Here is a 24,628-nt window from a genome sequence, read left to right on the forward strand (position 1 = left end):
ACAGCACAAGCAAATGAGATTGAATCAGTCTCAGTGAAATATGGTGGGATCAATCACATGATTGGAGTGTAATCATGGAGGAGTATAACCTACCCAAAGAAACAGGCAAGGAGGAACAGCATCTTAGGTGATGGATGTGAGAAGATCCATGATCAAAGCATGGAAACCAGGTTGAAAGCATTTGGGTGAAAATCAAAGGGGAGGGAATGAAGAGTGACATCTTATTGTTGGGCTGTAGTACATCCTTCCATGCCAGAAACATGACTAAACATTTTAAAAATAAATGCAGTGTAGTAATGGGAGGCTTCAGCTAGCCTGATATTTGGAGGAAGTCAAACTTGGCCAAGAATGTAAGCTCCAACAAACTCCTTACTTGTCAACAATATTATTGTCCAGAAGATAAAGGAAGCAACAAGGGGATTGACTGTCCTAAATTTGATCCTAACCAACAGGGAAAAAACTGGTCAATGAAATGGATGTAGTAGGAACTAACATGCCCTCTTGGGATTAGTTATACATGGGGAAAGGGAAGCCAAGTGTAATCAAACATACGCTCTGGATTTCAGGAAAGTTGATTTCAGTAAGCGTTGGAAAATACTGGGTGAGAACCTATGGCTAGAGATGCTCAGGGGGAAAGGCATTTATGATGGATGGAATGGGGGTTTCTTAAAAGCAAGACAATGCACAATTGCCAACAATTCCACTTTCTTTCAACAGAAAGAAAAGTGGCAAGAATCTTAAGAAACAAGGGCAGATGTGGAAAGAACTGATTGTGTGTGAGAATGTGAATTCAAAACCTTGTGGGTATGGAGATGAGCTGGCAAGTTCAGTTTTAACAATGGTTGTTGGGGGACAAAGGCGGGAGGAAGGATGTTGCATAAAGCCAAAGAGAATTAATAACCATATGAACGAGTATTGAAATGTAGTATGGGAAACAGAGGGTTGTGATGAACTTGTAAAGGGTTTCCTCATGTGGATGATGGTTAGAAAGTATTAAAATCTGTGTAGTGTGCCAGGAAACCATTATCTGTTCAACCCACTGCTGATTAACTGTAGTCTGTGGATACATTCCAATTCTGCTATTTCTATTTCCAATCTTTATGTGTAGTTCTTTTGTTCAAAGACCACTATTATGAGGTCCGAGATGTAATGCCCAGGAAGACTGAAGTGTTCCGCAACCGGTTTTTGTGAATTCCTATTCCCATTCCTTTTGATTCATGTCAATTTATCCTCTGGCGCAGGGACTGGCCTGTTTGCCCAATGTAGAATGATGGACATTGCTGACATAGTATGGCATAAATCACATGCCCTTCAGCACTCTGCACATTGGCAGGTTAAGGAGGAATTTGCTTACAGTGCTACTTTTTAAAAAGTACAGTATGACAGAAATTATCTATAGTGGTCAGTCATGATGTATACAATCTTTATTGTCTTTGATTGTTAAATCTCCAAACATGGTTTATAGTCCTTATAGTTTTTTTAAAAAGCCACTTGTAAGGAAGCACACTACATTAAAAAAAACCATTTTGTTTCTTTTAAACAATAGACTGAGTCTAGGGATCTGTGCTGCAATTCCATAGATAACGAACAGCCACTGGATAGTCTGAGTCTCAAGCTTCATGTTAGAAGCTACAGCTTTTGGATTAGAATTGCAGATGCTCCTCCTCCTCCATTGCAAATGCCAGCAAGACCATGCTGTCCTTGTTTCAATGCATGAGCCATATGAACAACAATTCTAGCTCCAGACATCCTAAAATAGAAAACAAACATTAATTCACGTTAAGTTTCATTTGATATCACACAGGCCTACTGTTTATTTCAGCTAAAAGAGTTAGCCCTATGAATAACACAGTGATAAACAGCGTCCCACTAAACCTGGCTATCCTTCTCTTGCAGAACTGTGAGACCACATCCAAGTGGACACCTTGAAACTAATGATGAGTAGACTTAAACATTAGATTCACTTTGTTTTTTATTTCAACCCATAGATGCATCAGTACAAGTATGTTAAGTGGGAATTGGGAAGAACAGCAAAGCAAGCCAAAGTAGATAGGACAATGTGAGAGATAGGTAAGAAACTAGTGCATGATATAAACTACTTTGTACTGGACTGGTCCACCTAATATAGGACCAGCTTGCCTCAGACTGTAAACAGTTCCCCAGTGTCTTAAGGAGGAGTGGAGAAACTATTGCCCTCCACATGATGTTGAGGTTGATACAAGTTCACAGGTTCCCCACCTCCATATGCTGAATTCACTCCCTTACATATACAACATCTTTTCTGTGTTGCATCAATAGGCTACTACTATGTGTGATCAACCTCAAGAGCTCTAGAGAATTCTAGCTGGTTATGACAGAAGGTGGTCCAAGAATGTCTGAATGGCTATATGCTCCCCATGTTAAAAAGACAGCAAACCATTCTCAACTTCAAATACTTTGGCTATAAGGTATCACTAGTCACAGTGTTTTTGTTTTTGCTTAAGGCAAAACAGATTTACCCTAAACGCAACAGAACCTAATTCCCCAATTTCTTCAAAAGCAGAATACTTGGCTTAAGATAAACCATTAACAATTTTTTAAATCTGAGAAAAGATTTGTGGATGCTATTGCATAATCAAATATGTTTTTTTTTAGAAAGAACAAGAACTCCTAAAATTACAGCTAATTTTAGATAATTCTGCACAGAACTGTTAAATCTTCAATAGAAAAGAATCTTCAATAGAAAAGAATGAGCAGTTGCTGCCTTTTTAAAATTGTCACCAAAGCTATAAAACACTTCTTGAAATACTGCCCACAGTACAGCTTTCTCTTTATCACAGAGAAATTTATTGTTTCGCTTACCCAATTGGATGTCCCAAAGAGACTGCTCCTCCATGAATATTCACCTTCTGCGGATCAATATCTAGCATTTTAATGTTGGCTAGGACAACAACACTGAATGCTTCATTGATTTCCCACATATTAATATCTTCCTTTTTGAGTCCTGTCTGACTAAGAATCTGAAAAGGAAGGAAAATATGCTGTTCCTTATTTCACTATTATAATATGACTCAAGACAGAGTTTGAATCCCCACTTGGCCATGGGAACCCACTGGGTGACCCTGAGCAAGTCACACTCAGCTTGAGTGGAAGGCAAAGATAAAATTCCTCTGCACAAATCTTGCCAAGAAAGGCATGTGCCTCAGGGTTGCCATAAATCAGAAATGACTTGAAGGCACAAATCAACAACAAATTTTATTTTTACAAAATATATTTTTTCCTATTTGACTTTGTTTCACAAATGAATTTTAAATGCATTTTTTAAAAATTATGAAAACAGAGAGAGGTCAAAATATTACCAGGCCTGCTTTAAGGTAGGTTTTAATTTGAAAGCATGGGAATAGTTCAATTATTGTTCCTACCTTAGGAACAGCATGTGCTGGTGCAATTGGGAAGTCAATGGGATCAACAGCAGCATCTGCAAAAGCTAAGGACATTCATGTGAATTAATCATTAATTAGGCTATAATAATATTTATGTAAGAAGTGCATTTTCTTGAATTGGCAACTGAATTAAAACAGTTTGCAGCTCCTCTGGCAAGGACTGAGAATCGTCAAAGACATTTTAAATTCACAATGTTAAAGTAATAGCTGACAGAATTTTTTACTTAAGAGTTTGGGAGGAAACACAATGACAACCTCTTTTGATCTAAAAGCAGTTCTTTCAGCTTAACATAGATAAAAAGCAAAATGAAATTAGATTAATCTGCTGTCCATTTTCAGTCAGGACTGACAATGTTTTCTCCAAAGTTTCATTAGAAAGGCAAGAAACATACCTACTATTCTAGCCAATGGTTTAACATTCAGTCTCTTGGCTGCATCTGAAGTCATCAGAACCAAAGCAGCTGCTCCATCGTTCAATGTACTGGCATTGGCAGCAGTTACTGTTCCTGAAAAAGACAGAAAAGTGCTGTCATTCATTTCAGCCAGTTACTATCTTGATTCAAAACCTGGCCATACAGCAGGTTAACATGGCTGGCATTATCCCAAAAGAACACTTTTTGGCCACTCCCAGCCCCATCACCCTGGGGATGCAGCAAAAACATGCTGCAGTCCCAAGGGTGCCTCCCGCCACAGCCCCAAATAGGAATGGAAAAGTTCTGCTCCTTTTGGAGCTGGATTTGGGCTGCCTTTAGGTGGCCCCGGGGTGGCTTTCAGGCACTCACGTCATGTAAACCCCACACCACCAAAGCAGCCAGAAACTGCTGCCGTCTGTTTCAGATCTCTATTGTAAAGATGTGTGCTTACAATAACATATTTACCAAAACAAAACAATTTCCTGTGTCAGTGTATTAAACAGTAAATTATTATTATTTATTATTCTATTTATATCCCGCCCTTCCTCCCAGTACAGGGACTCAAAGCGGGCTCAAGTACATATTAGTATTTTACTAAAAATAACAGTTTAAGAAACAGATCACATTTTTCAAAGCTTACCGTTTTCTTTTTGAAAAACTGCCTTCAGCTTCGGAACTTTGGAAAAGTCAACACGTTTATACTCTTCATCTTCTTTAACCTCTGTGTCTGGTTTCCCTAAAATAAGGTGATGATGATTGTTGTTGTTATTGTTATATTTATATCACACCCTTTTTCCAATCTGGGATTCAAGGCATCTTATAAAAGTTAAAAGAAATACAACTAATAATCTGACTGTGAAAATGCAAATCATTCTACATTCCACAAAAACTATGAAGTAAACTAAGATGTATGGCTTTTGCCTATCTTAACCAGGGGAGAGCAGCTGCCAAGGAGCAGGAAGCCATATCCCTCGACTACTATGCCAAGCTCAACTCATTCCTGGTATTTTTTTCTTTTTTAAAAAATAAAGGCTTTGGCCTTGATTGGCCATCACCACCACCTAAAGAGGGAAGAACGATTTCACTGTGTTTTGTCCCCACAACTGATGTTAGGGCTTTTTTCACACAGGAAGTGAACTGGCTGATTGCTGTTTATACAACCGTCTCTCCTGGCCCTAAAATGGCCCAGGGGATCAAATAATGTGGCAAAACTGCTCTCATCTCCCATAGGGGTTAGGGTGTATTCCAGACAATAGAGAGAGAGAGAGAGCGCACTTGGGGTCTAAAAATTGCTTTGCAAGACCCACGTTCTAGGTCAGGGGAATAATTGTGGGTCACCAAGCTCCAATGTCCCACTTCCCCATGAAAAACTGCTATTTCAGCAAACTTAACTATAGGATAAGTAGAATCATAGAATCATAGTAATTGTTAACTTAAGGAGAGAAATCTAATATTTGCTTATTTAAAAATAATTTATTATAAACTTGCAAGCTGATTATTTCTTTGGAATGTTTTTTTCCTTACTATTACTGAACTTTCTGGTTATGATGCCATCTTTTATAGATTCCTAGATCATCTTGCTGAAGTCCTCCAGGGCTCTATGACTTTTGAATTTGAAGCTTGTGTTGCATAAAACTACTCAACTGCTTTTGCTGTCACTTCAGTTAGCCAGAAAGTCACTTGTAAAGTGACCAAAAAGAGATTTTTAAAGTTGATGCTAGAAATATCATGATTAACTGATCTTTAATGAACTAATAATTCAAATAGGCACATTTTCCCAAGAATTAGTGCTCAGCCTGCAGGCAACTAAATGGAATAGATCTGGCCATCCATGCAAAATTAATCCTTATGGTTGCAGATATACCCTTTGAGCTGATTTCAAAATATTTCAGGTAAGATTATTTGAACACTTCTAGGAACCAGACCTTCCTGAACCAGTACACAACCATGAAAATAATCTCACTCTTAAGATTTATTATCCTTTGGATTGTCTGGTTCAAGACTGGAAAATGTGAAATGTGTACAAAAGCAACAAGGATAATCTGAAAGGCCTTCATTGTAGTGACAAAAAAACCCCTGCCCTCTGTCACTAAGATGAAGCTGGTCTGAAGCAGAAGGCCAGTCTTCTTGATGCTATCTCCATTTCAGACCCTGTGCTGTCAAGAAGGAAAGACAACCTGATCTCTAAGAAAACACTACTGTTATTAGGGTAAGAATGTTTTGGTTTTGGTTTTAAAACGTGTGGGCAATGGAAGTCACTATTTCAGTTCAAAATACTTCCACATTCTGTTGTCTGTTACTTAGCTGAGGAGTGGAGTTTTTGGTTTTGTGTTTTTTAACTAGCTTCATCACAAGAAAATCTTCTACTGACCTTAAGGATTCAGTGTAGCAAATATTGTGGGAGCATTAGTGATATGCTTCTATTACAGCAAAGAAAAAGACCAGTCTCAACTTCAACTTCCAAGTTATATTTGCTACAACACAGAATGTGTTTATGCCAATTTTAACTTTTCATTTCTGCATATAACGTGTCATAAATCATAAGATATAAAATACTAAACCATTACCTTTCTGAGAAATTGTAACAGGTACAATTTCATTTGCGAAAACCCCAGAATCCCACCCTTCTTTGCTTTTGGTGTAAGATTTTATAGCATAAGCATCTTGATCCTCCCGTGATACAGAAAATTTCTTAGCTGTATTCTCTGCACAGTTACCCTGAAATTGGAAAGAAAAAGAAGTAGGAAATAAAAGAAGAAAATCATAGCAAACCTTTTAAAGAATACAACAGGGTTTTTACAGTTCAGTCATGTGATGCCAAAAAATGCTACATTTCAGAGAGGTCATGGACTAGAGTGTACAGTTCACTTAATTTACTTCACTTACAGTGAAACTGTATATGTGTTGTATACAAGTCCTACTGTTTTTATTTGGACTTATTCCCAAGTATGCATGTAGACTGCAGTCTTCATTTCTCAACAATTAGCAGCTCATAGGTAGATCACTGATTCCTAAAGAAGGTGGAATTTCAGCAACTCTGCTATGTAAGAATGTTTAAAACTATGTTGTTAACTGGTACTAAAAATAACACAGAGAGGATGTTTAAAATTACTACCAGTAAATGTGTCCCAATAATTTAAAAAACTTTGGATGGAGGGTCTCAATATACTTCTGTTGCTCTTAAGTCCATATGTTGTAAGTCCAAGTCTTTCAGGTAAGCTTCAGAAGGTTGCCAGTAAAGACCAGGATCATATTTGGCTGGAGTGATCGCATGACAATAAGGCAAGTCAAACTGCTGAATTACTAGTGTAGTGGACTGTTACATTAGTGTCTCAACAGGATTCTGGCCTTTGGTCCAAGTGCCTTGTCCTTAGTGTCTCCCAGCAATAGCAGCAGCTTCCAGCTGGCAAAATAATTCAACCACGTTTTTGTTCACACAAGTGACCTAGCTCAAAATTATTGCCGGGCAAAGTCTGAAGAAAACAGAATCTCATATACCATGTATTTAGCTTTCTTCCTTTGGCAGCTGTAGTTAACCTATTTTCTATGGATTATATTCAGGCATGGGTTTCCAGATGTTGCTGGACTGCAATTCCTGGCATCTCTCACCACTTACGATCCTGAGGGCTATGGGGAGTTGCAGTTCATCATCATCTGGAATATCACATTTTCCCTCTCTTACACTCTTGCATAGATTACAAAGTGTTTTGCATTCTCATGTCTTCTATGTCTAAAACAGAAGAGATAAAGAGCTGAAATTATTATGGTATTTGCAGGAATGGGGGATGAAGCACACAACACTATGACTTGCTCTAAACTACACAGGCTTGTATTTAGGAAAAGTGTATGAACAGCTTATTTACCATAACAACCATTAAAAAAACCAAAAGCTATCTTTTAAAACAACTGTCATATTAGTTCGCCTAGGTTTGTTGGAAATCATGTACAATAAGTATTTCTTTTTTCCATTTCTTATTAATGGCCAGGAATAAAAAACACTTGCCATTACAACAACAGGACACAGGGCTAATCAAGATCATAGAATCATAGAACTGTAGAGTTGGAAGCGACCACAAGGGCCATCCAGTCCAGCCCCCTGCCATGCAGGAAATCTCAATCAAAGCATCCTCAACAGATGGCCATCCAGCCTCTGCTTAAAGACCTCCAAGGAAGGAGAGTCCAATACACTATGAGGGAGTGTGTTCCACTGTCGAACAGCCTTTAATGTCAGGAAGTTCCTCCTAATGTTGAGGTGGAATCTCTTTTCCTGCAGCTTGCATCCATTGTTCCGGGTCCTAGTCTCTGGAGCAGCAGAAAATAACCTTGCTCCCTCCTCAATATGACATCCCTTCAAATATTTAAACAGTGCTATCATATCACCTCTTAACCTTCTCTTCTCCAGGCTAAATATTCCCAGCTCCCTAAGGCGCTCCTCATAAGGCATGGTTTCCAGACCCTTCACCATTTTAGTTGCCCTCCTTTGGACATGCTCCAGTTTCTCAATGTCCTTTTTGAATTGTGGTGCCCAGAACTGGACACAATATTCCAGGTAGGGCCTGACCAAAGCAGAATAGAGTGGCACTATGACTTCTCTTGATCTAGACACTATATTTCTATTGATGCAGCCTAAAATCTCATTGGCCTTGTCAGCTGCCGCATAGCACTGTTGACTCATGTTCAACTTGTGGTCTACTTAGACTCCTACATCCCTTTCACATGTAGTTTCATTCAGCCAGATAGTCATCAGAGCTTGGAAAAGTTACATTTTGGACGAGAATCTCTTATAGCTATGCTCACTGATGACCATGGAAACTGTTATTTTAAAATACCTTTTCCAAGTTCTGCTAGAAGTTACTCAGAAAGGGCAGAAACACTTTCTAAGATGTAACATTTTCTGTGTGAACAATAATTCTCCCCAAAGTACTATACCCGAATTTAGCAGGACTGGAGAAAGTATTTGTCAATAAAATATAGTACAGTGAGCCCTCCGCATATGGGTGCAGAACCCCTGTGAAAGTCGAAAAACAGCAAATAAAAAACCAACTATTTTTACCTGAGAGAATACCTCTCTAGGAATCTCTAGGTCTTCCAGGGTGACTCTATGGTTAACTTTCAGCAGAACTGCACTGGAGGATGTAGAGATTCCTAAAGAGAACATATTAATCAAATCCTCAAAGGTCTAGGCCCCAACAGTGGAGGGATGACTATATATTCCTTTATTCAAAGATCAGTGATGTTAATCCACAGCCACCCAATATTTTTAAATAATGAAACATAGGTTTGTCCTGTCTGAGACATTAAAAGCAATATTTACCATGTGAATTTTGTTATAAACATCTGTCAAACCATCCTTTACAATCAGATCTTCAAGCTTTACTCCTCCATAAGGTGTTGCTCCTCTGCTCATTGAGTAGGGCACATGAGACATGCTCTCCATTCCACCAGCCACCATCACATCCTGTTCAGACATTTTAAGTGATTTAGGAAACATTTTTCCTAATAAAGATGACAAAAATAAAATCCTAATCATGTTCTCCCCCTTCAGGCATCTTAAAACTACATAAAGACAAACTAGTCTGCAGTCATGCAATAATTAATGTTCCTACCATTTATTATGCAATTTCTCTTGTTTTGATGTCCATTCCTAATAGACCAATATAAACCTTTCAACAGCTTTCCAAGGGGGAAAAGTGATATCTAATAAGTTAGAAATAATATAGGCAAGCTAGTTCTGATACCATGCTAGCATTAATCTGAACAGTGTTAATGGGTACAGTCCCCAGATGATTTATCCTGCATATATTCAATTTAAATTAACTGGGGCCCTGCAACAGCAGCAGCTCAAAGAAGGACACACAAGAATTCTGGTGAACTGTTTTCACTATTAGACCATACTGGCCATATGTATGTTAAATTCAAGTTAAGTATCCCTTTTGTGGAAATTCAGAAAACTCCAAAATCATCAACATGGGTTTCTGAGATAGTGACACCTTTACTTTCTGATAATTCAGTGTACACAAACTTTGTTTCATGCCCAGATATATTTAAAATATCATGTATACAATTACCATCAGGCTATATGTATAAGGTATATATGAAACATAAATGCATTTTGTGTTTAGATGTAGATCCCATCTCCAATATATCATATTATGTATATACAAATATTACAAAATCCAAAACTCTTCTGGTCCCAAGAATTTCAGATAAGTTATGCTCAATTTGGTATCATATATTTTCACAGATTACCAGTAATGTTACCTGATTACCACACATCAGACTCTGTGCTGCCATCATAATGGATTTCATTCCAGAAGCACACACTTTGTTGACAGTTGTGCAAGGGGTAGAAACTGGTAAACCTGCTCCAAATTAAAATGAAGAGGAACTATTAAGACAAGAATGACAAGAATTGTTGACCAGCTGCAACTATACAAATCAAGGTGATTAACTGAAATGAAAAGATGCCACAAAATCTTAACTTATTGTCCAATACTATATGCTCCCCCCACCCAATTCTCCCAGACAAAAAGTGTTCTGTTATAATAACATCAGTCCTATAAGGATAAGAAACCTCTCTTGAATTATCAGGTAATTGGTTCCTTCCACAGATAAACATAATACCTTAGGGATTCATCCATCTTCATTTCATCACATGAAAAAATACTAGCAATAAATCATTCTGGCAATACATCTCCACAGCTGCTGATTAGTCTGTCATACATATGCACACTAAGCAGCAGATGAAGATGTAGAAGGGAAAATAAAGTAACTAATAGAGAAGGCTTCCTATTCCAGTTTTGGGTGTGGCACACTTATTCAATTAAAAGTCAAATGATTAATTTGCAATCCAGGTACTGAGTATTATATTAATGAAAGTCTACAATAATGTTTACTTTTTTTTAGCATTTAGCAGTAAATCCTACTTGGGACTACAGTTGCTCCTCCATTTCCATGCTGGATCCGTTCCAGACACACATACCCCGCAAAAATGGAAAATTGCTGGTATTCAAGCCCCACTAGCTTGAATTGCAGCGGCCCCCCCATTTTGTTCCCCTCCATTTGCTGCCCACGAATGAGTGAGGGACACGGATTCGAAGTTTACAAAAAGGGAGGGGCAACTGTAGTTACAGGCTGCAAAAAGGATCATCCACATTGATTACCTTATAGCTTTACTTACCAAACAGGTCTACTAACTTACAGTCATTACTAGTCAAATGTATTTTAATACCTGCACCAAGCGTTGCTTGTCTTGCGGGAGCTTGTCCTTGTCCAGCTTGGATGACATTGCCCATGTACACTTCTTTCACTTCTTGTGCAGGGATACCTAATAGCAATCAGAGAAGTATTTTCTAAGAATGGAGAAATACTATATTCACAACATAATATATTCCAGAAGGAAAGAATGATGATAGAAAATATAAACTAACTAGAATTACTACTTGAAATTTCCATATAGAACAGCATTTTAAAAGTTTATCTAAGATAGTAATATTCTTGGAATTCATCATTATTTCACCAAATTAGTAGAGCAAAGCAAGGCCACTCCAACCCCCTGATTTTTTTTTTGGGGGGGGGGCAACCTCAGGGCACATTGTCTGGTATGCAGACTGCGTCATAATGCATTGATCCAACTATGAAGAAAATGGACAAGACTAAACAGGAGGATAGATTTTCGGGGACTCAACCATGAAGCCATTCTTATTAACTTACCAGCTCTTTCTACTGCTCCTTTAATCGCAATGGAACCAAGTTTAGTAGCTGGGTGTGAAGAAAGGGATCCCTGGAAAGATCCAATGGGTGTCCGTACGGCACTGACAATGACTACTTCCTAAGAAACAAGATCATTACAACAATAACAATGTTTATCTATAAAAAGAGAATTAAATAAATTCCAGTTATTAAGTTTAGAAAATTGGGAGTTAACTATCTAAATTCATTGTTTTGAAGAAACCACAAGGGCCACACACAATATGATAGGAACATCCAAAATTACTGCATTGGTTTGACTTGACTGTTACTACAAGTCTCTATTCAGAGATAATATCCCACCAGATACATATGGGATGCTTTTCCTTTGCAAGAGATCAGAAAGCATGAACATTTTAATCAGTATCCAGTGGCCTGAAAAGTTTAAGAGGCAGATGAACTTCACTGTATAGAACAACAAAAGATACATTTAGCATTATGTTTAGTTTGGCTCTTACTCCATGTACAGTGGGGCCTTAGTATCTGTTCCAGTTTGGTTCAAAGACCCCCTGTGGATACCAAAATCCGTAGCTGTTCAAATCCCATTAAATACAGTGGCGTAGTAAAATGGTGTCTCATATAAAATAGCAAAATCAAGATTTTCTTTTTGGAATTTATTTATTTTAAAAAACATTTTCAGGGCATGGATGCTTGAATCCATGGATAAGGAATCTGTGGATCCAGAGGGCTGACTGTATATCTGAGTATTACTGCCTGAATTTACTGGTTTGGTCTGAAAGTGCTACATTATCACAGCAAATACTTCAAGTTCCACTATGTTTCATACTTACATTTAAGCCCCGTTGTGATGAATAACCACGGCTTGCATACGATAATGCCTGAAAAGGGAAGAAATATTTTCTGCATGTTAGGATATGATTCAATGCAATATATTAATATTTGTTGAGTTTAAAGTTAAAGTACAATGTTTTTGTAAGGCTGTAAAAGATAAGAAGTGCCACCGTCCCATGTATGTGGAAGCTGTAAACTGGCTTAAAAAGGTAATACCTGTCATATTTTTGGAATGAATTTTCAGGCAGAATCATTATACAAAAATGCTAAAACTTAAAATATTTGTCAAGTAAGCAATACTGTTGTATTACACATTTTGTCACATATCTGTGCAACGTAACCTTTTGATCCTATGACTTTTGTCCCATTTAGCAGTTTTGCTTGACAAACATTTACTCCGCCAGATAACCTTTGTTACAGTGATCAATGACAAGATGTGAAAAGATTTCAAGACAGCACCCAATATGAGAAGCACAGGTATTCCAAGGGATTGTCTTAAGCATCTGAGCACCTTCCATGTATTATCTCCAGCATTGGAGTACCCAATGTCTCCATAAAGTCTACTCTGACACCTCAGGAGCAGAGGTGGCCCTATCCTCTTATACTCTATGGCCGCTGAGACAGGCTTCAACAGGATCTACCAAGTTGGTAAGGATTCAAAGTACAGCCCCAGAAGCAGACTGTGTGCCTGCACCAAAAGATAAGCATAGCTAAGGACAGAAAAGCCATGCACCAGAGGGCGAACTGGACTAATAACCCAACAGGGCAGAATAGTTGTGGTCCATGTCCATGGAGGGGAAAGTCAGAGCCTTTTTCAAAGCACAGATTTTGAAACCATCAGAGGCAGTAGGAACTCTGGAGAATATGAGATACATAATAAATGGATAGATGACAGCTAGATGGGATGGATGGATGGATGGATAGATAGATAGATAGATAGATAGATAGATAGATAGATAGATAGATAGATAGATAGATCCATCTGCCTTGGTCCAGGCCTCAGAGGGAGGGAAAGCCACTGGACCTCATCCCCTTTCCCTCCATCATTCCCTTCTCCTTTTGTTTCATGTTTTTTAGATTGTAAGCCTGAGGGCAGGGAACTCAGCCACCCTGAGAGCCATTAGGGCTGAAGGGCGGGGTATAAATACTGTACCTAGATAGATAGATAGATAGATAGATAGATGATAGGAAGATAGTTAAGACAGATGACAGATAGGTAGATGACATATTGATAGAGCGATACATAATAGACAGGTGACTAAGAGAGAGAGAGAGAAAGATGATGTATTGACCGAGAGATAGATAGATAGATGCATAAGGGACAGATGATCGATTGAGAAATCGATGATAGCAAGATAGATAAAACAGAGAGATTGATAGACAAATGACAGAGTGATGCATAAGAGGGAGATAATCGATTGAGAGATATACAGATATCGATAGACGAGAGAAAGATAGATTGACTTGGCTGCCGGCTTAAGAGCCCCAGAGTGGGAGAAGGGCAAAGGAGGGCGCCGCCTGTTCTCCTTTAATCCCGGAGAGGACGAGAAGGGCAAGAGAAGGTGGAAGCGGGGGCGCCGAGGCTCGCTCTTACAACGAACGAGGCTGGGCTCTTCTTAGCTTGGGGAAACGGAGCCTCACCCGAAGCGCCTTCGGCACCCGCCTTCCGCCCAACATCTTCGCCTCGCTTCTGACTCTGAGTCCCTTCTGATTCCGCAGCAGCAGCAGCACTGACCCCTTCGGCTGCCACAGCAGAGACTCAGGGCGCAGGCGCAGACGCCACGCTCCTCAGCAGGCGGGCTACGCATGCGCCCCGCCCCTGAATCCAGCCAATAGGAGCCGCCGCCTGAAACCCCCTCATTAGTTTAACACCCTTCCTCCAGTTGGACGGGTTTTTGGAGGAGAACGGGGTTGAGACAATGCTAAAAATTGGGGGAGGGGGCGTGGCTTCCACGCCAGTTGAAGACTAGAGGAAGAAGAAAGGGGCGTGGAAAAAAGAGATAGTGGTCCTATTGGAGGAGGAGCGCTGAGGGGAAAAGTGGGCGTGGCTTCTCACCACCGTTCTTTATTAATAAAAGGGCTGTAAAGAAAAGGGGCGGAGCGTCAGGAGCCGTTTTGACCGTTGGGGGGGAGCGACTCGCGCTGCCTACAACAACGTCCCTCTCCACCAACTGCCACAAATGCGCAAAAGCCCAAGCAGGCTCTCACCAAGCCACCCCAAAATAAAATAAATAAATAAAATAAAAAACAAGCAGGCGGGAGAAAGCTGAGGTTACATTCCCCACTGCGGAAATAAATCCGTTTTGACACCACTTTTTAACTGACGTGGCTCAAGGCTAATATGGAGTCCTGGGAGCTGTAGTTTTGTTGTAGCACCAGAGCTCTTTCTGCCAGAGAAGGACAAATACCTCACAAAACTATCCGTGTTGCTGCCTTGAGGCCCTTTCTTCTGAGTCGAAACAACCATAAAGTTATTTCTGTAGTAATGTTTTGGCACTCCTAGGATAGGTTCTGTCCTTGGAGTCCAAAACTACAGAAGTAATCCGGTTTGAGACCGCTATAAACTGCCCTGACTCAGTGCTAGGGAATCCTGGGAATTGTAGTTTATGGCGCCAGAGCTCTTTCTGACAGAAAAGGCTAAATGTCTCACAAAACTACAGTTCCCAGAATAAAAGCAGTCTCAAACTGGGTTGTTTCTGCAGAGTGTTTTGGACCAGGGTTTTCTATTATTATTATTTATTTATTTATTTATTTATATCCCACCTCTTCAACAAGATCGAGGCGGCTTACATCAGTAAAAACCATATAGTACAATAAAATAAACCCCACTGTCCCCTTCCTCCTTAAAATAATCCACACAATAATCATAACATAATAACTGTAGTAAAATACATTTAAATTGTTATTATTATTATTATTAACATTTATTCAGCTTTAACCACTGCACTATGCTAGCTCTCACTTCACAAAACTACAAATCCCAGCATTCCATAGCACTGAGTCATGACAGTAAAAGTCAGTTCAGTCAGCTACTGTTCCCAGTGGATTCGAGACACGATTTGACTTTATCACACTAATGAGAGATCCCACAGGAAAACAGGATTTAAACCAGAGTTAAATTAAATTCGAATTTAAACAGGACCCGCAAATTTGGGATGTTTATCATACACCAAATTGCTGCTAAAGTGAAATGACATGAAGTTAAACCGAAGTTAAAGTGAAGAAAAATGCTGTTTTTCTTCCTTTCGGAATTTTCCAAAAGTAAAAAGCTGCTATTTTTCTCCGGTTTAACTTCGCATTAATTCACATTTAGAGCAACGTCGTGTGATAAACTTCAGGCATTTCCGGGTTTTCTCCCATTTAACTCTTGTTTAAATCCTGTTTTCAAGCGGTATCTGGCCAGACCATTGCAGACCTCACCTGCCTTTTTCGTCAGATGAAAAAGCTCTGCCTTTAAAACGTGGTATTAACTAAAACCTTTTGGCTGTTTTTCTTGCTCTTCTGAAGCAGCCTGAAAGGGCATTGCCTGCTGCAGCCTAATTTCAATGTCTGGAGACCCTTAATTTCCAACAAACATCATCACTATTCTTCCATTTCACCCCTTCAATGACATTTTGCTGGTGTTTTGAAGATCTGAGTTTACACACACTTTTGATGCCTTTTTGACTGCTCTAATAAACATAGTGCAGCAAATATGGGTCTAGAAACTTTGTTGCTGCTGTTGTGTGCCTTGAAGTCATTTCTGATTTATGGCCACCCTATCATGGTTTTTTTGGGGGGAGCAAGTTTCTTCAGAGGGGGTTTGCCATTGCCATCCTCTGAGGCTGGGACTGTGTGACTTGCCTAAGGTCACCCCAATGGGTTTCCAGCAGGGATTTGAAGCCTGGATTCCAGAGTCATAGTCCAGCGCTCAAAACCATTATGCCACATTGGCTGTCATTTTGGAACTAACTTTGTAAGTTTTTAATTGTACTGTGTTTTTCAGATTGTAAGCTGCTTTGGATTCCAATATCGGGAGAAAAGTGGGATAAATATAATGATAAAATAATAATAATAATAACAATAATCTCCTTCCTTTTATATGTGGGAAAGCGCAGATGATAACTACAGTGGGCCCTTGGTATCCCTTGGGGTTTGGTCCCAGGACCTCCATGGATAACAAAATCCGTGGATGATCAAGTCCTATTAAATACAGTGGCATCGTAAAATGGTATCCCTTACATAAAATGGCAAAAACCAAGGTTTGCTATTTGGAATTGAAATATTTTCAAGCCATGGATAAAGAATCTGTGGATACAGATAGCTGACCATACCAGGTTTTGCAAAGAGAGAAGCGTTGTGTGTGCATTTTTCAACAATGGACATCATCTTGGTACTTTTCACTTTGGGGATAAATGGCAAAACGGCTTATTGGGGAGAAAAATACCGAAGCAGCTGAACAAGAATTTACAAGACATAGCACAGGGAATGGAGACTATGATCCAAAACAGACTGAAGAAATAATCCAGTTTGAGACTGCTTTAACTGCCCTGGCTCAGCGCTAGGAAATCCAAGGAATTGTAGTTTATTGTGGCAACAGAGCTCTCTTAATAGAGAAGGCTAAAAGTCTCCCAAAACTACAGTGCCCAGAATTCACTAGAATTGAGCCAGGGCAGTTAAAGTGGGTTCAGACTGGATTATTTCTGCAATAGGACCAATGTCCTCATCCACACTATAGAAATAACTCAGTTTGACACCACTTCAAATGCCATGGCTCAATGCTAGGGAATTCTGGTATTTGTAGTTTGTTGCTTTGCTCTGGTCCCACAACAAACTGCACATCACAGAATTCCATAGAATTAAGCTACAGCAGTTGAAGTAGTGTCAAACTGGATTATTTCTGCAGTGCAGATGCAGAATGCAGGTATTTCAATAACATAACACCTTAACAGAATTTGGAATGGCAACCTAGTGAACTATAAATCACAGGATTTATCCAGTTCTACTTTGCATTGGCTACTTCAAATATTAGTGTTGGAACCACTGTGTAAACAGAATGTTGGAATGGTCTGATCCAACATGCTTTTTTCTAACATTTTCATTTTCACAAAACAGGATAATTATGTTTTTGCTTTTGTATTCTGCAGGTGGAAATCAAATATATCTATTTCTCAGCCATCACTATTCTCAACAGAACTATTGTTATTTTACAACATACGTTAAATGTAGTACGTAATCTGTGCGCATAAAGAAATCTCAGCCACATGAGTTTCACTTTCAGAATCAATACGCTGTGAAGTTTATGTGCCTAATTTTAGCCAGAGTTTGAAAACATCGATTCAAAAGCTAGTGGCCCTTTGGCCTGTCATAGAAATCTGTGGCTCGGGCAAAAGAGTATAGTTCGTGCATATGCTGAAGGAAATGCTATGTATTTAAGCCAGAAATGCAACAGACTAGAATTTCTTGCGTCGCAGGCTGATGTTTGCTCATGAACGTATACTGTAAAAAGAGGTAGAGAGGTAGAAGGAAAAGTTTCATTTGCATTCATAACAATATTCTGATCAAGTTTCTCTAGTGTTAACATCTCATCAAAATTTAACATGCTGAACTATATTAATCCTATATCCTTGACTAAGATCAATTCCTGTTGTTTTTTAAGCAGAGATGTTCAGAACATTGTTTTTGAAGGATGTTGTTCAACATATTCATGAATAACGTGGATCACAGAATAGAGAACACGTTCATCAAATGTCCAAGTGCCACCAGTTCATAAAGGAATCATACTCCAAGACAGTAATAGAAAACCTTTAATTTCTCCTCCTAACTTTCCTTTTGGCCTCTGAAACACAGCTTCTTCAGTTTGTTTTGTTGATTGTTGGTGGAACTGCCAGGTTTGTTCTTATTTAATTCATGTACATTGTCTTGATTGATCTTCCACAATAATTTTTTTTAAAAAGAATCAAGATTTAAGTCAGTCATAACAGATTGGAGAACTGAACCAATATAATCAAAACAAAAAAGCAAGGTAAGTGCAAGGTTCTACATTTAGGGAGGAAAAATCAGATTCTTAGATAGGGAACAAGTGACACCTGGCTTGAGAGTAATCCATATAAAAAGGATCTGAGGACCAAAAGGTAAAAATAAGTCAACAATGGTCCAAAACACACTGCAGAAATAATCCAGTTTGAGACTGCTTTAACTGCCTTGGATCAGTGCTAGGGAATCCTGGGAAGTTTATTGTGGCACCAGACCTCTCTGACAGAGAAGGCTCAATGTCTCACAAAACTACAGTTTCCAGAATTCCGCAGCATTGAGCCAGGGCAGTTAAAGTAGTCTCAAACTGGATTATTTCAGCAGTGCATTTTGGACCAACATAAGGTAGCAGCAAGGGAAAAAAAATCTAGGTTGCATCAATAGCAGTATCCAGATCAAGGGGAAAAAAAAACCCAGGACCACTCTATTCTGCCTTGTTGAAGCCTTATCTGAAGTACTGTGTCCAGTTCTAGACACCACAGTTTAAGAAGGCAGATGCAAATGACAGAAATAAGATTGTGTCTATATATTAAGAAAAACTTTCTTAATAGTGAGAGCTGTCAAAACACTAGAACTCCACAATGGTGCTTCCACATTTGCTGGGGTTAGAGGTGAAGGACCCCTATGAATGTGGAAAAACAACAAATAAAAAATAACCTGGCAGAACACCTCTCAAGAAATCTCCAGGTTCTCAATATCTGCCAGAGGTTGACTACAGAATCATGCTGGAGGACCTACAAATGTCTAAAGAAATGTTTTCTGTAGGAAGTCTACGTTCTTCAGCACAACTCTATGCTCAGTTTCCAGCAGAATTGCATTGGAGGACTGTCCTAGAGAGAACCTATTTATAAAAACTGCAAATAATCAAAGCCACAAATATGGAGAGCCAGCTGTATCTCTTCCTTTGGATGGACATTATTCAGGAGTGATTTAGTTGTGTATTTTTGCCTGGCAGCGGGTTGGAATGGATGATCCTTGGAACCCTTTTGAATCTATAGATCTGTGATTCACTGATGTTCAGAACTAGCCTTCTGGACCTGACCTAAAGGGCTTGTTTTTTAAAAAGGCCTGTACTGAGATAGTCTGCTGTGTTTATTGTAGAAAAGATAGCTGTTCTATTGCTTAGATGATAGCGCACAGCAAAGTCCTAAGAGGATATTACAGGTTGTAAAAGAAGACTGGGCAATAAAAATCAAAGTTCTTTGTATGAGTAGTTTACTCAGGGCTTGAAACCATGTAAATGTTATTTTAGCAAGTTTGCGAAAATCATACTGAAGAACAGCAGCCAAATTAAGATTGCTTCAAGCACAACACATTCCTGTATTAAAGCAATTCACCGTAAGATACACTATGGCTGTTGTTAAAAAAAAAACACAAAAAAACAAATAACCTACTTTGATGATATGCATAGATTTAGGCAAACTCATTAAAATCTGTTTTGGTTTTGTTGGGCTTTTGTGTGTGCACGGCCACTCATTCAGTATTACAAGCTTAGACAGATTTTTGATACTACACCTTTTAATAAATACGCAGGGATTTGTATGAAGGATGAAGAATAAATACATAGGGCTTTTTGTATGAAGGATGCTGGAGTTGTGGGATGGGTGCAAATTAAGGTTTTTTAAACTATTCTCTAATGTTCCATTTTGATCAGTATAATGGAATGGAAAAATTTTTAGAGGCAAGTGCATTCTTTGCTTATTCAAATCAGTTTTCTCACTTTTAGAGACCACATTCCTAGCACACTGGGAGTATGTCTTGAACCTGACAAGGAAATGAGTACTAGTTTTCTCCGACCTCTCTGCGTCTTTTTCCTGCTACTTTTCATCTGAAGGAGCTAGTGGAAATTGGGGGGGGGGGGTTGATTTACTCACGAAGTGCTTTAGAAGGCTTGTGGGATTCTAATTCTTTCTACATTTTTAATATTTGTACAATATCTATATTTTCCTAAAGAGAATATAGCAAGCATCGTCTGTGACAAACATTGCCAATTAATCATTCCAATTCAGTCTGTCAAATTGACATCAATATAACGGTAGCTGGGGTTGAGCATTGGACTTTACCTACTACAAACCAGAAGAAAGTTATGACAGTAGGTTTTTTGCTTGTAAAAAACATCCCCTTTTTTGGAACAAATTCTAAGTTCTGACAATTACTAAATACACTACTAATATAACTGTTGTATTAGGCTAGGGTAATTACAGTGGGGCCTCCACATTTTCTGGAACTATGGGTACAGGACCCCTGTAAAGTGGAAAAACCACAAATAAAAAAAACTTCTCTAGGTCTTTTGATGCAACTCTTGGTCAAAATCTGCTGGAAGCTGGCCACAGAATAATGCTGGACAACATGCAAATGCCTAGAGATGTGTTTTCTCTAAAAATCTCTAGCTGCATGCAATTCTGTGGTCAACTTCCAGAAGAGTTGTTCTGGAAAACCTAGTGATTACTGGAGATAATATATTAATTGAATTCGCAAAAGTCAAAGCCAGAAACATGGGGCTGACTGTACCTGACTTTGATGCTGTCTTTGTACTGTTAGATCAATTGTGCTTTTAATGGGTTTTAATGCAAATTTGTAGCACTGATTAGAGATTTTTGAGGGAAAGGTATAAATAAGACTTCTTGATAAGTGCTTATCTTTGGTTTGCTTCAGACCTACCCCAGCTCTAATCTTCTGATTAGCTACTACCTCCAAGTATCTTAGAATTAATGGGACTTAGTCATATCAGATAGCAAGAATCCCCCCCCCCGCCAAGACTTAACAAAACTTCCCTTGAATTTTGAATTCTCATGCTTCCATTTCTGAAAAATAATCAGATTTCATAGCCTAGTTTACTACTTAGTTTACTATTCATGGAACTGCTAACTAATCATATGAAAATCCAAGTATCAGGCTGAACGCCACTAGTCAGTTCTAGTCCAACCTTTTAATGGCAGCCATCAACCCCTATGTATGAATACAAAATGTTAATTTCTTTGCAAAACATCATTAATTAACTTTTGGTCCTCCAAATATTTGAAATAACGTTTTCCACTTAATCCCCCTGAATCGCTAACCATTAGCTATGCTAGCTGGAGTTTTTGAAAGCTGAAGTCCAAAAAATTAGGAGAATCAACATCTGGGAGCTTCTCAACAATTTATGCACAGTACGTAAACTAAAAAAAGAAAAAACTGGTGGTGAACCTCTAACTGTTTGTTGTTCGCTGTTGTGTGCTTTCGTTTCCAACCTATGGGGACCATAAGGCAACTGATCATGCGGTTTTCTTGGCAATATTTGTTCAGAGGTTTGCTACTGCCTTCCTCTGAAGCTGAGAGCATGTGACATGCCCAAGGTCATCCAATGGGTTTCATGGGAAACTGAATCTTGGTCTCCATAGTCCAATGCTCAAACCACTATGCTATGCTGGTTCCCTAACTGTATGTAGAAATTAATAATTGATAGTAAAAATTCAATTATATTTTTACACCCCAGTCCAGCTGGTTAGATGCACAGTGCATGAGCCTTTTAAAATTTCTTTCTCTGATAGATACATGTGCACATCTGAAGTGGTATCTCCACTCCCATAATCCTCGGATGGGTCCTAAGTAACTGACTAGATGTAGCTTTTAATGTGGACATTGTATTCATGTATCTGGGACTAACTTGGAGCTTAGATTTTGCAAACATTACACTTTGGGGTTCCTGTGCTTAACAACCATTTATGAAAGATTCTGGAGAGAATACCAAAATTATTCTGATTCTTTTATAATATTTTATATTACATTTTTTATTTTGCAAGAAAATAAATTATACAACTTAAAAAATAAAACCCCAAAATTAAGCAGTACATCAAAATAGTTCAGCCAGACTGCCATACAAGGGGAAAAAACCTGCTACCAGTCAAAATTGTACAGCATTATCTAGCATGTAGTGGCACACATTTGAAACTGTAGATAGCCATATGTAGATAGAGATATTACAACCTAGGAAACTCAATTTGCGCTGCACTCCAGGCTACATATAGTCTATTAACAGGAAAGCTCTTAAGTACTGTTTTATTTCACAAATAGGACCTTGAATTTACAAAGATAGCATCCAGCCAGTTCCATGAAAATAGAAAACATGTTTGCATTCAAGGTACCAAATCTTTCCATGAACCTATCAAATATTTATCTCAGCTGTATTTTAAAAATCTGTACCTTTTACAACAAATAGCATAATGCAAATAAATTAAAAGTGTTTGTCGACTCGGATCATGTTACTTTTTTTTAAAGGGAAAAAGCCATCACTTAAAATTAAATTTAGCTACACTACGCTCCAACAAGAACAGGCTTAAACAACTGAGTAGGTAGAAAATGAGGAACGGCAGAGGGATAAAGGAAAAAGAATGGAAGACTTCAAAATTAAGTGTGAACCTCATTTGCTGTGTTAAAAACATCTGTATTTAAAATCAATGAAACCTACATTATTTTTCCCATCAACAATATTACTTAATACAAACCACAATGGCAGTGCTTGTGGCAACACACATTTTTCAGAAGCAGCACCTCTTTATGCTAAGTCTTTGGAGAAAAACATCCAAAGCTAAAAAAATCAGCTTTAAAATAGTCACTTTGCCATACTGCAATGACTGATATATTTATTTTAAAAAAAGATTTGGATGTTTTCATACTTCTGCATACATTTTTAGACTAGTGTATTTTTCCACTCCTGATAACCTTGGCCTTAAGGGCATCTTGGTGAAAATGTCCTGACAAAGGATACTAAATGTGATTCTGCAGCTGTAAGGAAATTGCTGGTGTGATTTTCAGATTCAGTGTTTTTACATGACATCCTATTCCCACATACACAAAAAAGAAAGAAAAAGGAAAAACCTGAACCACTTCATAGGCACATTGTCTGTTTTAATTTCCCCGGCCTTAAACACATTTAAATAACTTTTATTTGAAATAATCATATGAAATGGAGACACATTGAGCATTCAGTATTTTCCTTCTATGTAAACGAATGGGACAGAGGAGACCGCAACAGCCCCATGTGTGCTCGTAAAGTGCTTCCACGTGTGCATGGGTTTGTGGGGGCGTTTGGCAATTTCCCCTTCCAAGTGCAGCCTCTTGTGCTGCACTGGATGCCTCGTTTCTATGGGGGCAAAAGGGTCAGAAGAGTCACAAATGAAGTCCATGGGCAGCCACTTAAATCTTAGCCACTAATCCCAAACAGCAGCAGCATTTGCACTGCTAGGAAATGAAAAAGGAATAAGTTTGATGTACATATTTCTAATGTTTGAATAGCACGAAGAAATTAACTATGAGAATCAGCACACATTATATTGAGTATGTCATGCCTACTCCATACGCATCAGAATTAATGGGAAGCATACCATTGAAAAGCACTCTATCAAAGTATTTGAGATACATATGTACACTGTTTTTAAAAGTGTCTTTTCCTATTCATTTCCGAAGGAATTTCCAAATCAAATGCAGAATTATAACAATCATGTAGCAAATACAAAAGACCTGTGGGGAACCAACTATAGTTTTCTTTCCTTTAACTTACGTTGATAAGTATTAAAACATTTTCTTTAACCCTTGCACACAAAATGTCTAAGCTGAAATTCTGCTGTTCTATATCAAGTTTGAAGTTTGAAATGAAGACTTTTAAAAATATTGTTCTCTGCTATACAAGGAATAGAAAATGCACAGAAAGACAGATTTTAAATCATTACACTATTATTATCCCCCCCCCTTTTTTTTTTTACCAATCCATGAAGACTTGCTGTTCTCTGGCACATGCACTGTCCCTACTCCCCATTCCCAAAATTATATTATATTTTGTTTGGAAGCTGGTATGTTGTATTTGCTGAAGGGCAGTTACTGACTTGTGTGTCTGCAAAATAGTAAACCTGTGCTGCAAAAGGCATCTGCCCCTGTCAAATTTGTCCTACCTACATAACAAACTGTTTAGATCTCATTTTTTCAACCAATAAACAGCAACACATAGGATTAGTATGCACAACCACTAGCCATCAAACCAAAAGACAATTGATATGGACTGCTACTATCTGAAAGGGAGTTTTACAAAGTTGCATTCTCATGCACAGAAGTAGTAACAGGACACAATAAAAACTTACTCTTTTTCGCCATTCATTTTTTCCCTTCTTAATCTGCTGTAGTACTGAGACCACTGAAAAGAACCTACAACGCGATGGATATTTCAGAGCATCTGGACACAGCAGCAACTCAGTAGTTACTCAGGGA

The 24,628-nt window shown here is 38.5% G+C and overlaps 1 protein-coding gene across 3 annotated transcripts; it reads right to left on the bottom strand.

The window, feature by feature from the left end:
• Positions 1 to 1,409: 1,409 nt before the first annotated feature.
• Positions 1,410 to 24,621, bottom strand: ACAT1 (acetyl-CoA acetyltransferase 1). 3 transcript variants are annotated; one of them, XM_089512709.1, is made up of 12 exons: positions 24,502 to 24,621; positions 12,376 to 12,423; positions 11,549 to 11,666; positions 11,067 to 11,162; positions 10,097 to 10,197; positions 9,150 to 9,293; positions 6,403 to 6,553; positions 4,476 to 4,571; positions 3,815 to 3,928; positions 3,402 to 3,466; positions 2,842 to 2,999; positions 1,410 to 1,750 (listed from the first exon to the last, which is right to left on the bottom strand). In XM_089512709.1, the coding sequence occupies exons 4-12, from the start codon at positions 11,128 to 11,130 to the stop codon at positions 1,630 to 1,632; spliced, it is 1,014 nt and encodes a 337-aa protein (XP_089368835.1). In that variant the 5' UTR covers positions 11,131 to 11,162; positions 11,549 to 11,666; positions 12,376 to 12,423; positions 24,502 to 24,621; the 3' UTR covers positions 1,410 to 1,629. The 3 variants fall into 3 exon arrangements, with proteins under 3 accessions (XP_089368835.1, XP_089368833.1, XP_089368834.1); XM_089512707.1 differs by lacking the exon at positions 24,502 to 24,621 and adding an exon at positions 13,971 to 14,135; XM_089512708.1 differs by lacking the exon at positions 24,502 to 24,621 and adding an exon at positions 14,018 to 14,121.
• Positions 24,622 to 24,628: the final 7 nt, after the last annotated feature.

This window comes from Sceloporus occidentalis, unplaced genomic scaffold, assembly GCF_023333645.1.
Source record: "Sceloporus occidentalis isolate IW3139 unplaced genomic scaffold, rSceOcc1.0.p SCAF_2, whole genome shotgun sequence".
Lineage (NCBI taxonomy): Eukaryota > Metazoa > Chordata > Lepidosauria > Squamata > Phrynosomatidae > Sceloporus > Sceloporus occidentalis.

Excerpts from the sequence above, each read along its gene's own strand:
- ACAT1 (XM_089512708.1), bottom strand. The coding sequence starts at position 14,053 with ATGTTGGGCGGAAGGCGGGTGCCGAAGGCGCTTCGG. Across the intron at positions 10,198-11,066 it reads ACAAGCAACGCTTGGTGCAG|GTTTACCAGTTTCTACCCCT; the intron begins GTATTAAAATAC and ends AATTTGGAGCAG. Across the intron at positions 4,572-6,402 it reads TGTTACAATTTCTCAGAAAG|GGAAACCAGACACAGAGGTT; the intron begins GTAATGGTTTAG and ends ACCTTATTTTAG.